This window comes from Australozyma saopauloensis, chromosome 2 (genome assembly GCF_035610405.1).
Source record: "Australozyma saopauloensis chromosome 2, complete sequence".
Classification (NCBI taxonomy): Eukaryota; Fungi; Ascomycota; class Pichiomycetes; order Serinales; family Metschnikowiaceae; genus Australozyma; species Australozyma saopauloensis.
This window is the reverse complement of record NC_086132.1, coordinates 302,048-318,856: the sequence shown is the minus strand read 5'-3', so window position 1 is coordinate 318,856 and position 16,809 is coordinate 302,048. Positions and strand designations below refer to the sequence as shown.

Sequence of the window (16,809 nt, the reverse complement as noted above, 5' to 3'; positions counted from 1 at the left end):
ACACCTCTCCCTTAGTAGACGTGGTTGGAGAAGTCGTTCTTTTCGAAGTTCCAGGTGTCGTCGGAAATTCTGCCTCTCAACTCAGGGATCTCGGAACCCTTGGCGTAGACGTCCTCGAACAAGATCTCCATCTTGGCCTCAGGTGGAGCGTCGGCCTCGGCCTCAACAACCTGCTCGTCGACGTACTTTCTGGCGGCCTTGTCGTAAGCCTTGATCTCGTCCTCGGTGGCGATGTTCAAGTCCAAAAGGACGGCCTTCAAACCGGCAATAGGGTCGTTTCTGGAACGCATGTGTTGAACCTCCTCTCTGGTTCTGTAAGTGGTACCTGGGTCGGACATGGAGTGACCACCGTAACGGTAGGTCTCGTACTCCATGACCAATGGACCGTTGCCCAGGGCACACCAGTCCTTGGCGAACTTGGAGGCTTGGTAACAAGCCAAGATGTCCATACCGTTGACCTTCAAACCTGGGATGTATTGACCTCTCTTGTAGTACTCGGTCATAGCAGAGGATCTGGAAGCGGAGGTACCCATACCGTACTTGTTGTTCTCACAAGCAAAGATACATGGCAAATCCCACAACTTGGCCATGTTGTAAGACTCGAACACTTGACCTTGGTTGGCAGCACCGTCACCGTACAAGGCGAAGGTGGCGTTCTTCTCGCCACGGTACTTGTGGGCGAAAGCAAGACCAGCACCCAAGGCGACCTGGGCACCGACAATACCGTTACCACCGTAGAAACCAGGAGCAAACATGTGCATGGAACCACCCTTACCGTACGAGACACCGGAACGCTTACCCATCAACTCACCCAAAACACTCTTGACAGAGGCACCACGCATGTATGCGAAACCGTGACAACGGTACGAGGTGATGATGGTGTCTTGAGGAGTGATGGCGTGCTCGATACCAACGGCGATGGCCTCTTGACCAACAGACAAGTGACAGAAACCACGGATCTTCTTGGCCTTGTACAAGGCATCGGAGGCCATCTCCATACGACGCACAACGATCATGTCCTTGTACATCTTCAACAAGGACTCCTTCTCGGTCTCGAAGTTCAACTCTGGCAAGCTGTCCAAGTTGTAGCCCTCGAACGAGTCCTGGGGCAAGGAGATGGAGACCAAGTCAGAGGCAGACGTGGCAAGGGAGCGGGAGGCCATTCTGGCGCCCGCAACACGTGGGATTCTGAGCATTTTTCGGTGGTTTTAGTGTTGATCGGTGACAGTTCCTAGGTCAAAAATTTATCAATAAATCTGGTCCGTAGTAGAGATCGAGGGGTCCAATTAGTCTAGAACGTTTGCTGAAACGAAATCGGAGCTCGAAAAATGGGTACGGCTGTTTTGACTGGGAGGTTCACGGGACAAGTGTGGAAAGAACTACTAGTAGAGATGGGTGAGGTATGTGTGCGGGACGGGAGCTTCCGCGCCGTAGGGGAGGAGGGGTGGGAGTACGGATGGAGCGCGGAGGTATAGGTCCGGCCGGGGTTTCTAGGGAACGAGGGACGGGAAAAAAAAGGATTGGGGGCTGGGGAAATTTGGGGGGTTTCAAAGGGTGCGGATAGGGGGCCTTTTTTATTCTTTTTAGTTTCTTTTTTTTCCGTGGTGGTTGCTGTGGAATATGTTGTGTTGTAGTGGCTATAACTGGAGAGTTAGTGTGGGCAATGGATGGAATAGGTGAATAGAGTGAGAACACAGTAAATTAGAGAAGAGAGGGAGAAAAGGTGAAAAGGGAGAGGAAATGGAGAGAAACAGGAGACGCATTTGGAATTGTTTCTTGTTTTTCGTCTCTAGATCTTTATTGGAGAGTTAGTTGGGCTTTTTAGGATAGTAAATGGCTCATGAGGGTGCCTTTCATAGATTCGTCATGACGCCTATAAGTACTTGTACTTTATTTACGAGAGGAAGAGGAAACTGTTCTATGATTACCTTTGATACGATGAATCAGAGTTATAGAATCATAGTGGGAGCCAGTTGAGCTGCTCAGTTCTTCCGATAAGACTAAGACCCATTTTTTTTGTATCCTAAAGGATTACAACTTACAGAACGACTCGAAATTGAAGCATTGATTCATGAAACATCTTGCTTGGCGCTTTTACTGCTTCACATTGTAAATCTATGTCTCGCATAATTGGTCTCTCCTGAACCTAATGGGAGAAAAATGCTAGTTAGTATCTATTCTGATTCAAATACAGATCCTAATCTTTCACGATTTGATTTGTATCTTCTGCATCCTGTCTGAGGCTGCACCTATTGCATGTACCTACTCACAGAATCAATCTCAATGAACGACCACCGGTTCGAAGACCAAAAAAGCAGTCCTGATACTCATTTCTGTTTATGTAATACTGAGGAAACTGACCCCCCTTTTTTTGAATGCTTGCTGCGCAAATTGTCTTTGTTCAATTAAGAATCGTAAAACCCGGAGGGTCTTGCACATAGCGCTGTCAAAAATTAGATGGTTGCAAAAATCAGGTACACGCCTATTCATTCAGACAATTGAACAGGATCACAACATTTGATTCAAATTATGTCTCGCAAAGGCTTGTGTGATGCTGCTGCCTATTGATCTCTTCATCTATGAAGCCAAACTAAGTCTGACTCAAGAACCCCAACAATTCCTTTGATAGACGAAAACTAGAAGCGATGAGAAAGTCCACAGGATCAAAAACTGTCTGTGCTGCAAAATTTGATAGCTTTAGAAATGATTGGCAGATCCAGCATACAAAATATGCAATCGGTACAATCTTCGAATTCTACGTCTGCCCATTGCTCAAATCAAAAAAGTTAAGGATTCAAAAATATAGAGAGTTTCCCACACCCTTTTCATAGAATTCAGCCGGAATCTTTGCAAATTTACTCATGTTGTGGGCGCTATTTTTGTCAAGTATTAAATTCCTCGATCCCTCATTTGTGGTAAAAAATATGAGGTCCATCAAGAATACTCGAATACTCATCAAAAATTTCGACTTTGAAGATTCTTTGAAGTGTTTTCAGACAGACAAAATTTCGGGCTGCTTGGTTAAAACTCTATTGACACATTTTGCAACAACAAAAGAGCTTCAATTATGAAATCTAAATCCGTCCCAACTTCCTTTAATATGATCAGTACATCAGCGCTTCTCAATTCAACAAGAAAGGTCCCTTGGCCCAGTTGGTTAAGGCGTGGTGCTAATAACGCCAAGATCAGCAGTTCGATCCTGCTAGGGACCATTCCTCACACGGGCGTGTGGCGTAGTTGGTAGCGCGTTCGCTTAGCATGCGAAAGGTCTCCGGTTCGACTCCGGACTCGTCCATTCTTTTTATTTTTTGAATTGATTCCTTTAATGTTGAAGTTATATCTTGAAGCTTCCGTCCTTCACATTGTTCTGTTCTTTTTATTCTTACAGGGTTCACCATTCCGCCGATGTAGTGTGTAGTGCAACGATTGCAGTTTTATTCTATATTCAAAAGTTCTATAATGTCACTCCTCTAGCAGAGCATATCTCCAAAATGCCGTCATGCAAAACACATATTGCCTCCTGTTGAGGCAGACCAGGCCGTGAGACTGACTCGAGCTTCTTTGTGCTATCGCGAGCTATTTTTTGTAAAATTTGCAGTAGCAAGGCTTGTGAACGGGCTTCATAAGCAGCGCCGTGAATCAATCCGTCCACTAGGCTGTTGAGTCTTGAGCTGTCATCGGGCGCTGACTCTTGAAGGGTTGCCAATGCCACTTCTGTGCGGAAAGACATGCCGTCTCTATTAATTGTGTAGTCATTATAGTAGCCTTTTCTTTTGAGGAAATCCACGTGTTTTGGCAGAAACAAGGGCATGATGTAATCCGATACATCGATATAGTTCCACTTATTTTCATTCAACACGAAGCCGTACTCACACAAGAGAAATTCGTTGGAGTGAGGCCCATAGCTGAAAAACAATTCAGACCCAGGTTTATATTGCGTCGATGCATATACATGGAAGCCAGAGGTATCGATTTTGATGCCACACTCGTCGTCACACAGGTGATTGAGGAAATCCACATAGGGCGCCATGGTGAAATTGTCATCTGTGCTTTTCCCCAATGGCATTTCGAGATATAGACAACGAGAATTGATACACATCCAGGCCCACAAAAATCGGTCTGTGGTGAAATAGTCTGTTTCTTTAAGCAATGCCTCAACCACAGCCATGTCCTTGACGAACCTCGAGTGGATTGCATCTGCGTGTTTCCGCGCGGACCTCGGTAAAAGAGAAACCAACTTTTCTGCTTCGGGGTGCTGTTGAACGGTCCAAACCAACGGCGAAAGGCCCATCTCCTCCGTTTCCGGTAGCATATCCATGAACGGCCCCCAAAAGGATCCTGGCCGCTGACTTTCCAATATTAGAAATAAGCTCACTATCTGAAAGGACGAGAGTGCAGTCAAGGTCTCGTAGGTGAACTTTGAGTACACCTTTCCTACGTCATCGAGTTTGGCCGGCGGAATCTGCAAATTTGAGAAGATCGGATCGGACAAAACAATCAGCGAGTTGTGTTTAGTGATGTGGGCCACCACCGTAGTGAAATTGAGCAAAAAAGAGTGCGGAATCCGCACCAACCGCTCATTTCTTTGTACTTGTTGAACCGCATAGATACCACGACCTACATTCTCGACATCTTTGACCTCTAGCTTCAGCGATACGTATGCAGCATTGGAAGCTTTCGATAGTTCATTTGACGAAGCATTGGCCCACTGAAGCAACGATTCTAGTCTCTGCTGCACATCAAGCATTGTGAAGAACAAAGGAGAACAACGGAAGGAAAGACTAAAAGAGAGGGCTATATAAAGGTCTATTAGAAAGCTGAAAGTCTCTTCGCTTATATGTTATTCTATTAAGGCCAGCGGCAATGTGTAGACAGCTAAAGATACTACTGGAGATATTCTCGAATGTAGTATAGATCAGTGAAAAATCTCGATAAGAGAAAGCACAAGATAAGATCGAAAAAGAAGATGACTCATATTCAGCGATTCTCAGTAAATGGAAGAAAAACATTCGGCAAGTATTCTACAATTTAACGAAAAAAAGGGACAAAATAGTGGTCGTCAATCCCATTTTTGCTTCCTTGTAGTTCATGTCCCGTACTATCTCATATGTACTTGAAGTAGCGCGTTACCCATTTTGCAACCACTATCTCAATCGGAAGAACACCTCCATTTCCCCAAATAAAATTATCCTTCCTCAGTGCCAGTGCTCCTAACGCAGTGGAATATTTAAACAGGCGCAAATCCCCCCAAACTGGATTCGGGGACGCCTGTATATCTGCCGTAGATGAAGATTCTATGTGTGGCGGAGAAGAACTCAATTGCCAAAGAAGTCACCAACATTCTATCCGGAGGCTCCAGCAGAACGCGCGACTCGTCCTATAAATTCGTCAAGAACTATGACTTCACGTACAATTTCCCGAGGTTGGGCCAATGCCAGGTGACCATGACTGCCGTGTCGGGACACATCTTGGGCACAGACTTCGGGCCGGAATATGCATGGGGGAGATGTCCTCCTGGCCGTTTATTCGACGCGCCCTTGGTCACAAAGGTGGCTGCAGACAAAGATAAGCGGAGCCAGAAGATTCATGACAATATCGTCAAGGAATCGCGAAACGCAGACAAATTGATGATCTGGACCGATTGCGATCGCGAGGGCGAGCATATAGGCTGGGAGATCATGCACATTGCGCTGCTGAAAAATCCCAGGTTGAACCATCTGGGCACCTGGAGAGCCCAGTTCTCGCACTTGGAGCCGGCGCACATTGTGGCTGCCGCTCGAGATCCCAAGCTGCTCGATATGCGTCTAGTGGAGGCGGTCGAGTGCCGGAAAGAATTCGATCTCCGTGTGGGTTTGTCTTTCACGCGCCTCTTGACAAATGTGTACAAGAGCAGGGGCTTGGTGGGCGATAAGGAGGTGGTCTCATATGGAACGTGTCAGTTTCCGACCCTAAGTTTTGTTGTAGATCGCTATCTTCGAGTCAAGAACTTCACGCCAGAACCTTTCTGGCTGTTAAACGTCGTCGTGGAGCGCAATGGCCAAAAAGTGCCTTTCACATGGAGTCGGGGCAACATATTTGACAAAGCTTTCGTGGCTATCATATACACCCAACTCCTTAGGGCGCCAAATGATGCCAAAATCACTCATGTAGGAACTAGTCCCACGTCTCATTACCGTCCTTTTCCATTGACTACAGTTGAACTCCAGAAATGTTGTTCTCTATTCTTCAAGATGTCAGCAAAGCGGGCCTTGGATGCCGCAGAGCTGCTATATACTGCTGGGTTTATCTCATACCCACGTACAGAAACAGATCGATTCCCAGCGAATATGGACCTTCTATCGTACGTGAACAAACAAAAACAAGACGCTAAGTGGGGCGCATACGCTCTGAAATTAGCAGACTCAGGTGCCTTTCGTCAGCCTCGTGCCGGAAAGCACGATGACAAAGCGCATCCCCCAATCTATCCAGTCAAATACACAAAGCTAGACACTTTGAAGCCAGATCAACAAAAAGTGTATGAATTCGTCGTGAGAAGGTATCTAGCATGCTGCTCAGACGATGCGCGTGGTTTCAAGTCTACAGTCAATATGGAATGGTGCAAGGAGCAATTCTCCGCCACTGGTGTTCAAGTAACAGAGAGGAACTACCTTGATGTGTACATCTATCAGCTGTGGCAAAGCTCGCAATTACTTCCAGATTTCCAGCAGGGCCAGGCGGCTAATATTCACAGTGCCAAGGTTAAAGAGGGTAAGACTTCACCACCAGAATACATGACAGAACGAGAGCTCATTTCCCTCATGGATGTCAATGGAATAGGAACCGACGCTACCATCGCCGAACATATCGACAAAATCATCCAGAGAAATTATATCTCGCGCCGGAAAATGGGCACAAAGGAAGTGTTCATTCCCACCTCCCTAGGTGTGGCTCTCATCCAAGCATTCGATGCAATCCTCAAGGATCGCATTTCCATGTCCAAACCTTTCCTCCGACGAGCTCTTGAAGGACTCCTTCAAAAAATTGCACGTGGTGAAATTACCCGTCAGGATGTGGTCAATCAGCTCTTGCCCATGTACAAAGAAGCATTCACAGAAACGAACCGCATGAGCAGTCTACTAGCAGATACATTCACAGAGACCAATCGCCGGATCAGCGAAAATACCTAATGATCAATGCCAGCCCGATTTAATCATTTTTTGAAATTTCAATGGCTGCAAATCTACCCTCTCCACATACATCCGTGCATCCTGGATCTTACTACTAAGGACAGAACTCTTTAACACAAAAGATACAACATCCAAACGATGGGTCGTGGCCCTTGCAAATTCTATGCCCAAAACAGGTGCAAAAACGGAAACAACTGTCCCTTTGATCACATCGACCCTCAATCTACCTCTACATCTTCAGGTCCCACCACCAAAAATGACTTTGCAAACAGCGACACAGACAGATTGGCGGGAGAAATTCGTAAAGATCTCGACGAACTCAAGACATTCCAGCTCAACCCAGCGCTCACCGCGTACGGGGTAAACCAGTGGCCGAAAAATAACCTCATATCTGGAAGAGATGTTTCTCCATTCGAACTAAGATTGCAATACAATGAAGCCCAGGCGTCCAATAAGATGGCAGACTTCGATAAAAACATGGCTCTTCGTAAAAAGGACATGGACTACTGTGTCTCTGAGATCATGGGTAACACTAACCTCGCTGCACACTACCTGAAAGTTTCCTCCAACCAAGTACAAAACCGCGACTTCGTTAAGAAATCTCTCGAGACGAGTTTGCAGGAACTTCAACAGCAACCAAATAATGCTGGAGCATTTGGTTCGAGTGTAGCTACAGGAAATCCTTTTGGATCTGCTGGAGCATTTGGTAGTCAGGTATCCAACCCGTTTGGTGGCTCCCAAACTAGCTCTCAGCCTGCTAAGCCATTTGGAGCAGCAGCCACGACCGGTGGAGCGTTTGGAGCCCAAGGAGTCACTTCGACTACTAGTGCTTTTGGGTCCTCGGGGTTCGGAGCGTCTGGCTTTGGCTCTTCTAATTCGAGTGGCTCAAGTGCTTTTGGAGCCACTAAACCTTCCAGTGGAGGTGCTTTTGGCGCCAGTGCTTTCGGTGCCAAGCCCGGAGCTTTCGGCACCCCTAACAGTACTAGTTCTGGTGCCTTTGGCGCGCTGGGCTTTTCACAGACTCAAACTGGGCAGGCCCCGAAGAGTTCGAGTGCATTTGGTGGGCAATCCGTTGGCACAGCATCGGGAGGTGGCTTCGGAGCTTCCGGATTTGGTAATGCTCCCAAGAACCTGGGTACTGGAGGATTTGGCGCTGCTGGCTTCGGTAGTGGAGCCGCTCCTGCTGCTAAACCGTCTGGTTTCGGTAGCGCTGGTTTCGGCAGTGCTGGTTTCGGCAACGCTGCGAACTCTGCTGCTACTACAACTTCTGCTTTTGGCAGCAACGGTTTCGGGCTGGCAAACACTGCGGCCCCCAAGGCAACACCATTCGGAGGCAATGCAAGTCTGAGCCTGACAAACACTCCATCTGCTTTTGGCCAAAGCAGTACTCAATCTGCTTTTGGACAGAGCAATACCGCATCCGCTTTTGGCCAGAACGCCAATCCCTTTGGCGGAAGCAAACCCGAATCGGCATTTGGAAACAATACTCCTGCCGCCAATCCGTTCGGCCAAAATACTGCAGGACAAACAACTACAACAGGACAAACTACCGCCCAAAGTGCTTTTGGCAATGCTTCGCCGTTTGGACAGCCTGCTGCTACACAATCGGCGTTTGGTCAACCTGCCGCTACTCAATCAGCATTTGGTCAACCTGCCGCTACTCAATCAGCATTTGGTCAACCTTCTACCACTCAATCAGCATTTGGGCAACCTGCCACTAGTCAATCAGCATTCGGGCAGACCCAAACCACGACCGCTTTCGGCGCGTCTCCCCAAACGCAAGGGGCATTTGGCGCGCCCAAACCATCTGCGGATCAAACCAAACAGCCGGACAGCGCTTTATCTACTTCAAGCAAAGAGTTTTTTGATAAGTATGATCCTCGGGTGAAGGAAGCGTTCACGGCGGCCAGCTTTGAATTGGGCAGTATCCCCGAAGTTCCGCCCCCACCGGAGGTGTGTTAATCGAGAAAGAAAAAAAAAACTTTTCCAGACCGCGCTCCGAAAACATGATGAATCCAATTGAGAAATAATGAGTAATTTTCAGTTTTGGTTTCTAAACAGAAGTGCCTGCACACTGTTCATAGCCCCGTACTCTCTTGCATCACATTACCATTCACATTTCACAAATTGACATGTATGATCTGCGTGGAATGCACTAACCCGGACATCAAATGTCTTTACTCCCGCTTCAAAAGCAAATACATAAAGCTCACTGTCTGCTCTAAGTGCGGCAATTTGGCTGACAAGTACATCGAGTTCGACAATGTTCTTGTGTTTCTAGATGTACTTCTCCTAAAAGCTCCAGCTTATCGGCACGTCGCCTACAATTTGGTCGAAAGCGCCATATTCGGACACGCGGAGGATGATGACGGTGCGCCTGACTCGCTTAAACCACCCTCTTATCGCCCCCTTGCACGATACTTTGTGCTTTCCATTCTCTTCGAGGTATACCTTAAATGGGCCTATGAAGAGAGGAGCTCGCAACACACACTCATGATGGGCGTTGTGTTGGAATACGCTGATGCGTGGCAATACTTCTATTTCATAACGTCGCTGTTGGTGGAGCGGGTGACGTTTTGTGGTCTTCTCTACCTCATGTTCAGACACCTTCTCAATTGGGGCCTGAAACCTAATCAAAATCTTCCTGCGCATCTTCAGCGACTGTACTACATATGCGTGCTCAACGTCGCTATTTTCTTGTCGCTTGTAGTGAAATGTCTTCCAATCGTCATGCTCATATGGCCCTACGACAATGCTACCATTGCCTCGACTGTCGTTGATGTTTTCGGAGTTTTTACAACCATAGAAGCTCTTAAGATGATCGCAAATTCTTCGTACATCTCTACAAGCATTATAGTCGCGGTGGCTACAGTGGCGCTGGTTGCAGTGAAACAGCTAGTGATGAGCGCGTTGGTGGCCTATATCTTCGAGGACTTTAGCTGTTCTGTCCTTTTTCAAAACGAAATACAGCGTGTCCTCGGTGAGTTCAACCTTCTTCGGGAACTCTTCCATGCATCACTCAGAGAGCTTTATTAGCCTCGTCACCTACCAAAAAAGAAAATCTGTTTATATGGATATAGCATTAATTTAAAAGCATCTAATATACCACCCTTACACATAGTTTTATTGAAAAATCGGGATCCGTTTACGTGTGGAAGACCCATCTGCGCCAATGAAGAGCACTTCACTGTTATCAACAGCCACGAGCGGACCATCGAGATCACTCACAAGATTTGGATATACGTAGCTCTGATTGAACTCCCGCTCTTCGTCAAGAGTTTGTGCACGGCTAGTAGATCCATACAATCCACGCTCCTCGTCTCCATGATAAGGCAACTCATTATTTTCAATCGAGCGCAAGGCAATGAAGCTCGAAAGCGGGATGTAATGTTTGTGAAAATACCAGAATATATACATGGTAAACACAGGCATGGGTAAAATGACTGTGGCACAAGTATAGGCTCTTTCAGCAGTCAAAGTTCCAACCATCATGGTGTGGAAAATGAGGAGCCCCAATATAACGCGCCGCACCACCAAAGGCCACACTTTACCGGTATTATGGGGTGGATGGACACAGGCGTACAAGAGCTGGTACTTGAACACGAAGTATCCGATTATGAAATAAATTAGGCCGGCAGTGACGATCTTTGTGGAGATGACGGAATAGGTAATTGTGATGATAAGAATTAAAATTGGTTGCGGAAGCTGCAATCCAAAATTGAACACCGGAGGTTTATGCAAATTGAAATAGTCTCGAGGTGTCTTGCACCAAATGAGACTGCCGAGCGGCCATTTGAGGAGATTTCCTAGCAAAAGAAGCTTGTATGGAAAGATTCCAATTCCTTGTAGGATGATTAAGTCAACATAGAACAAACTTAGCTTTTTCAATGAATCTGCTAATTGATACGCAAGTTGTGCTGTATCAGTCAAGATGGCTGTACCAAAGAGGGTAAATACCAAGAACAAATTCACAAAAATGTAGAAGAAATTCTTCGAGATTGCTGATAATTCCTCATCTCCCCTGCTGGTATAGCCCTGCCGCTTAGTGAACCATATGTATACATATGGCATCACGATGTTAAAAATTGTAAACACATATGGGGGTAAAATACCTGTGATGATATTTTCGGCCCACTTATGATCTTTCAAAAAACGTGCTAGTCCGGGAGAGACCCTCGAGATAGACTTTATGTTAAGAAAGTTGGTCAAGAAGCGAACAGGAATAACCAATAGCACAGAGATGAGACCAATGAGAGTCATCACCAAAAAAATCCTCGTGTTTCTCTCATTCCGAGATAAACACAAGTTCTTCCATATAATATCGTGAGGAGCCGGCGCCAAATTAGTGATGAGGTGGTTTACCTTTGGATCCAATACAGCTTGAGCTAGCATTTGCGCCTGCGCAACGGATCTCATCGTGATAAAGGCCGTGGAGCTAGGTGGGAAGTCACGCTTGCGATAGCGTTTAATTTCCTTATCGACCACCAGTAGCTTCTGGTTGTAATAATCTATCTTATCGACCTTTGGGCCACATACACCAAACCAACCTTTTCTCATTTTGGGGCGCTTCAATGACTCGTCTATGATGAGTGATGGCTCACTGTCGTTGTTGGCGAGCACAGAGCGCGCAAGGTGCTCAGTGACGATATCAATGCATGAGGCGGATGTCACCACGGATGCGGTCTCACTATTTGGACCAGAATCAGGGGAACCCTCTGGTGAGCCCTCTGGTGACTGAGAGTCTCTATAGCGCGGAGACGTGGTACTACTGCCAGCTGTGCCGTCAGACATGCGGATGTCTTCTCCTACCGACAGGCGTAGGTCGGATGGTGCAAGCTCTGAGAGATTTTGTATCTTGTTGAGTGTGAAAAACTCCACCCACAGTGACTCGAGCTGATAAAGGAGATGCTTGCGAAGGCTAAAAAGATCATTGAGGACGTTCCATTCTTTAACAACACACACCGAATCGACCTCTCCCACACCGAGAGAATTGATGTGCCTTTTGAGCAGCTCTTCGTCGCGAAGCACCGGTGGAATTCCCAGAATTTTTATGGTTCTATCTGTAATGGAGCTCTGCTTACCCAAATAGTGTTGACGCATATCAATGATCTTAAGGGTCTGGCGGTAGAGGAAGTATAGCAACACGAAGGTAAACACATACGTGAACACAGTATACATCCACAAGAACTGCTCGAAGCTGTGCTTGTGCTTACGTTTTAAAAAACTCCCAAAGAAAAAGTTCATGAGCTCGTCGTTATCTTCTCCCTCCCCAGGGAAATCAACCCTACCAGTAAACCAATACCGCACCGGTGACAACACCGTATATGCAAAGAGAACACACACGGCCAAAGTCTTTATACACATCTTGAAGAAGCCTAAAAACACCACTGCATCCAACCCTGCATGTTCCAACACTTGTTCCTCGTTGATTTTGTACACTATTGGAACCCATCCAAAAAGCAGCGCTGGGAGCCGCGGAAGATTCCGCCGCGAGAAACTATGGAAGTAGTTTTGGTTGGCCCGATTAAAGTTGGCCACATAAATACGTGGATATCGCTTTCTAAGCATACAGAAGAGCATGAATGCAGAGACGCCTAAAAACAGAGCCAATGCTATTTGCACACGTGCAATCCGGGCGCCGACTCTATACCCATTATGGCCACCTATAGGGTCGAAGATTGGTTTAGTGCCATTTGTAGCATTATAAAGCGACATGTGGCGATGTAGTTTTGGTTTGATTGCTTCTGAGAAATGTGATAACGGTATCTGGTCACGTGAGCAGATCAAATGGGAAGCCGTATCGAATTGAATGTCGTTTAAGAGAAATAATGTGAGAGGGAAAGGCATGGGTGTCTTGCTCACCGCTTTCGAAATCAAATGATAAATTCTTGAGATATTTTAGAGACGACTTCGAACGGTTAGAAACACCCCAATAAGTTGGGATGTACGGGTGTTCTGCTGGATATTAGCGGCCAGTTGAAAAATATCTGGATCCTATTGACATGTCTCAGAATGACGTCAGACAATTCATTCAAGACCAGATCAAAATACTCAACAGTCCTCTAGTTCTCGATGAAGAACTCAAAACCTTGTGTCGGGCACACAAGCTTTCAGAGGCCAAGATAAGAAGTATCTTGTTCAAATGCAATTTGCAGATCAAACGTCACAATCGAAGCAAGTACGACGAGGCGCTGATCGACAATGTGGTCAATGAAGTAGTCCAAGCCGAACGGCAATCGGGCGAGGCTAGAGTATCTCGATTGACGCAGTTGGAGCAGTACTTGCGTTCGGATATAAGCATAAAGGAGGAAAGCTCTGTCGAACGGCGAACAGAGATTGTGAACGATCTTGGCAAAGATGTTCCCGAAGCGAACGTTCTAGTTCGGGACGACGATTTGGATGAGAAGAATAAAGTGGCCGAGTTTGGCGATATATTAGGCAATGGAGGGGACGGTGACAGTGGTATTCGGAGTGAGCAAGAACCATGCGACACTAGATCGCATTCTGGATCTAAAAATGATCATGGGGAGACAAAGTTGGACAAAGAATCGGAAGCTAATGCAAAAGGTACAGATCCTGCTGGACAGAATTTGACGGAATATGATAGATTACGGCAGGCCTACATCCAGCAAAACGTTGAGCTTCTTTATCAGGCACAAAAGCTTGAATACCTTGATAAACTCTGTAACTCTTTATCTGTTTGCCAGGGGTCTTTACGAGACGATAGCCAAACTGATATGCGCACAGAAATGAATCGGTTCAGTGTTCTTGTGGAGAAATTGCGATATCTGAGAGAACCTTGTTGAGACTGTGGGTTTTGTTGTAGAACGTTGGCTTTACTTTGAATGGATATCATTGATATCTCTAGCGTCTGGTAAAGCACATTTCTCTCACTGAGGATCTAACTTGGACACATTGATTGAGACGTTAAGAGCAAGAGTTGTTTAAGACAGGTTTTGACACAACTGAAAGATTCGATACATTTCTTCTTTGATACGGGAATTCTTTATGAATCAGGAGTATATTGCAGAATTTGAAGCACTGTCACATGAACTGGTCGAGAACGTATATATGAGACAATTCGGTGGATTACGTAAGGCAATGTCTCTAATCACATTGTCTTTCAAATACAAATGATTGTCATGTTTCATATTGCTCGATATATTCTCATTCACCAGTAGCCCAGTGTCATTCAACATCACTGATTACTTTGACTGGTTCGTCGCCCAGTCAGTCCCAACTCAAGTCCCCGACAGCACAATTTTTGCGTGAAATTACATAGATCCATTTTCGTAGGCCGCAAAAATGTAAACTATCCACCGAATGATGCCCTGAATACTCGGTCCATATACCTATTCAAACCTTGACACGCATACCTATTGCGACCTAGACGCACCAAATATCTCTAGAATCCAAATTAAATGGAATGCCTCTCTTCACAAAAACTTCCCCAAAACAACAATCCTATATAACTATTCACCAAAAATACTACAACAACCCTACACACCAATAAAGTGAGGTGAAGTGCCCCCAGAACACAGCGGCTCTGGGAACCGTTTATTGCTATAAAACGTTTAGTCGAACAAACCGAAACCCATGTCGTCGTCAGACTCCTCCTTCTCCTCAGCAGCCTCCTCGGCAGCCTCCTCAGAAGCAGCAGCACCAGAGGAAGCAGCGGCACCGGAAGAAGCAGCAGCACCACCGGTAGGAACAGAAGCGAGCTTGGTGTTACCCAAAGCAACCAACTCCTCGATGGTCTTACCCTCCAACTCGGACAACAAGGAGGAGATTCTGGACTCCTCAGCGTCAACACCAACGGTCTCCAACAAAGCGGAGATGTCAGCGGCGGATGGGGAGGCGTTACCACCTTGCACCAACAACAAATAAGCGGCCAAGTACTTCATTTAAGATAATCAGATTAAGCGGAATGGGCGGACTATCCTTTGATGGGAAAAGAAGAGGTGTGAAAAATTTGATGCCGGATATGTTGGAGTGCGACAGTGAGGGAAGCGGTCCTGCAGGGTGCCGTCTCATATACTTGGTAGGGAAGAAACTGGACATGGCGGTGGGGGGGTTGGTGAGAAAGTTTGATTGAGTGTCAATTTCTGAGTGTTTCGATATGAGATGCAGTGGAGGATTTGGTGGGTTTGTTGCGTTTAGTGTGCGTTTTCATCAGGTGGTGGTGGGATGTGTCTTGTAATGTAGGGGATACTGGCTGCAAATTCTGTGAGGTAGGAGTATGGGAACGTTTAGGAGAAGACCCAGGAAAATATCAAGGGAGCTGTTGACTTTAGAGTAATTGGAGAGTTCGTATTCTCAGCCTCTTTTCTATGAATGTCTTCTCTACTTTCTGATCTACCTAGTAATACATTGTAATAACACATCTACCATACAATTACCAAACTACCACTCAGCAACACATACACCTACAACTTCCACGAGACTATCAAACATCTACTCCAAAACTTTCACAACACAAATTCATAAAATATCAAATCACCTTCTTCTCTCTTTTTCCCGACCCACTCCATTCATTACTTCATGGAAAAACACAGTCACTGCCACACGTGACTCAATCCTCGCCCACTCATACACACTCCCTTCCACCCACTCCCACCTCACCCTTACATTTCCTCAGGACAAAAGCCCAGTCACGTGCCGACTGCAGACACTCCGTCCCAGATTCCCTACCCGCAAATTTTTCCTACCTATACATTTTTCACCTCCATCTACAACAGAAGTATCGTCATGGCTGAGACTAGTATGTTGACCTTGCAAGTGCGAATTCCAAGCAGAATGTGTGGATGAAGAAGCGACCGACCCGCCATATATATAAAGTGACTTCCACCCGATGACAATGAAGATATTCAGTGATTGACGAATGACGATGAACAGATTGGAGATCCATATTTTGCAGATTCCTTATTACATATTCCATGCGACAATCAAAGAGCTAAAAGAGACCGAAAGATCTATCTATTTTTCACCTGGCGTTCCGAATCCAGTGACTATAAGTTTAAACAACCATCCAATACCCATCCTCAGAATTGCTCTTCATCCCTATTCATCTTCGAATCCTCGCATATCCACCCACCCACCTAAATCAACTCATTACTAACAAAACAGCTAACCAGAGGAAGAGAACCTTCAAGACCTTCTCCTTCAAGGGTATTGACCTTTCCAAGTTGGTCGAGATGGACACCGAGGAGTTCACCAAGCTTTGCGGCGCCAGAGTCAGAAGAAGATTCTCCAGAGGTTTGGGCCCTAAGCCAATGGGTTTGATTGCCAAGTTGAGAGCTGCTAAGTTGGCCACCCCAGCTAACGAGAAGCCAGCTGTTGTCAAGACCCACTTGAGAAACATGATTGTTGTCCCAGAGATGATTGGTTCCGTCGTCGGTGTCTACAACGGTAAGGTTTTCAACACCGTTGAGATCAAGCCAGAGATGGTTGGCCACTACTTGGGTGAGTTCTCTATCACCTACACCCCAGTCAGACACGGTAGAGCCGGTAACGCTTCTTCCAGATTCATGCCTTTGAGATAAGTCATATAGTATTATAATCATTGCTACGAGTTTACATGTAGAGTAGAGAGGTATCGAATTGGATAATTGGATGATTATCAACGTGCTGGATCAGGGACACA

The 16,809-nt window shown here is 46.1% G+C and overlaps 9 protein-coding genes and 2 non-coding genes across 11 annotated transcripts; 7 read left to right on the top strand and 4 right to left on the bottom strand.

Annotated features, from left to right (window-relative positions):
* Positions 1-11: 11 nt before the first annotated feature.
* On the bottom strand, positions 12-1,196 carry PUMCH_001396 (uncharacterized protein; the record flags this gene model as incomplete). Its single annotated transcript, XM_063020449.1, has 1 exon — positions 12-1,196. The coding sequence occupies one exon, from the start codon at positions 1,194-1,196 to the stop codon at positions 12-14; it is 1,185 nt and encodes a 394-aa protein (XP_062876519.1).
* A 1,942-nt stretch (positions 1,197-3,138) lies between these two features.
* Positions 3,139-3,212, top strand: PUMCH_001395. The gene has a single exon. It is a non-coding gene; the product is annotated as a tRNA-Ile (tRNA).
* A 10-nt stretch (positions 3,213-3,222) lies between these two features.
* PUMCH_001394 lies at positions 3,223-3,295 on the top strand. Its single transcript has one exon. It is a non-coding gene; the product is annotated as a tRNA-Ala (tRNA).
* A 159-nt stretch (positions 3,296-3,454) lies between these two features.
* On the bottom strand, positions 3,455-4,747 carry PUMCH_001393 (uncharacterized protein; the record flags this gene model as incomplete). Its single annotated transcript, XM_063020448.1, has 1 exon — positions 3,455-4,747. The coding sequence occupies one exon, from the start codon at positions 4,745-4,747 to the stop codon at positions 3,455-3,457; it is 1,293 nt and encodes a 430-aa protein (XP_062876518.1).
* A 538-nt stretch (positions 4,748-5,285) lies between these two features.
* Positions 5,286-7,166, top strand: PUMCH_001392 (uncharacterized protein; the record flags this gene model as incomplete). Its single annotated transcript, XM_063020447.1, has 1 exon — positions 5,286-7,166. The coding sequence occupies one exon, from the start codon at positions 5,286-5,288 to the stop codon at positions 7,164-7,166; it is 1,881 nt and encodes a 626-aa protein (XP_062876517.1).
* A 138-nt stretch (positions 7,167-7,304) lies between these two features.
* PUMCH_001391 (uncharacterized protein) lies at positions 7,305-9,128 on the top strand (the record flags this gene model as incomplete). Its single annotated transcript, XM_063020446.1, has 1 exon — positions 7,305-9,128. The coding sequence occupies one exon, from the start codon at positions 7,305-7,307 to the stop codon at positions 9,126-9,128; it is 1,824 nt and encodes a 607-aa protein (XP_062876516.1).
* Positions 9,129-9,302: 174 nt separating this feature from the next.
* PUMCH_001390 (uncharacterized protein) lies at positions 9,303-10,202 on the top strand (the record flags this gene model as incomplete). The annotated part of the gene is made up of 1 exon (XM_063020445.1): positions 9,303-10,202. One exon carries the CDS (start codon positions 9,303-9,305, stop codon positions 10,200-10,202), a length of 900 nt encoding a protein of 299 aa, XP_062876515.1.
* An 87-nt stretch (positions 10,203-10,289) lies between these two features.
* PUMCH_001389 (uncharacterized protein) lies at positions 10,290-13,013 on the bottom strand (the record flags this gene model as incomplete). Its single annotated transcript, XM_063020444.1, has 1 exon — positions 10,290-13,013. The coding sequence occupies one exon, from the start codon at positions 13,011-13,013 to the stop codon at positions 10,290-10,292; it is 2,724 nt and encodes a 907-aa protein (XP_062876514.1).
* Positions 13,014-13,168: 155 nt separating this feature from the next.
* PUMCH_001388 (uncharacterized protein) lies at positions 13,169-13,972 on the top strand (the record flags this gene model as incomplete). Its single annotated transcript, XM_063020443.1, has 1 exon — positions 13,169-13,972. One exon carries the CDS (start codon positions 13,169-13,171, stop codon positions 13,970-13,972), a length of 804 nt encoding a protein of 267 aa, XP_062876513.1.
* A 768-nt stretch (positions 13,973-14,740) lies between these two features.
* PUMCH_001387 (uncharacterized protein) lies at positions 14,741-15,070 on the bottom strand (the record flags this gene model as incomplete). Its single annotated transcript, XM_063020442.1, has 1 exon — positions 14,741-15,070. The coding sequence occupies one exon, from the start codon at positions 15,068-15,070 to the stop codon at positions 14,741-14,743; it is 330 nt and encodes a 109-aa protein (XP_062876512.1).
* Positions 15,071-16,360: 1,290 nt separating this feature from the next.
* PUMCH_001386 (uncharacterized protein) lies at positions 16,361-16,708 on the top strand (the record flags this gene model as incomplete). Its single annotated transcript, XM_063020441.1, has 1 exon — positions 16,361-16,708. One exon carries the CDS (start codon positions 16,361-16,363, stop codon positions 16,706-16,708), a length of 348 nt encoding a protein of 115 aa, XP_062876511.1.
* Positions 16,709-16,809: the final 101 nt, after the last annotated feature.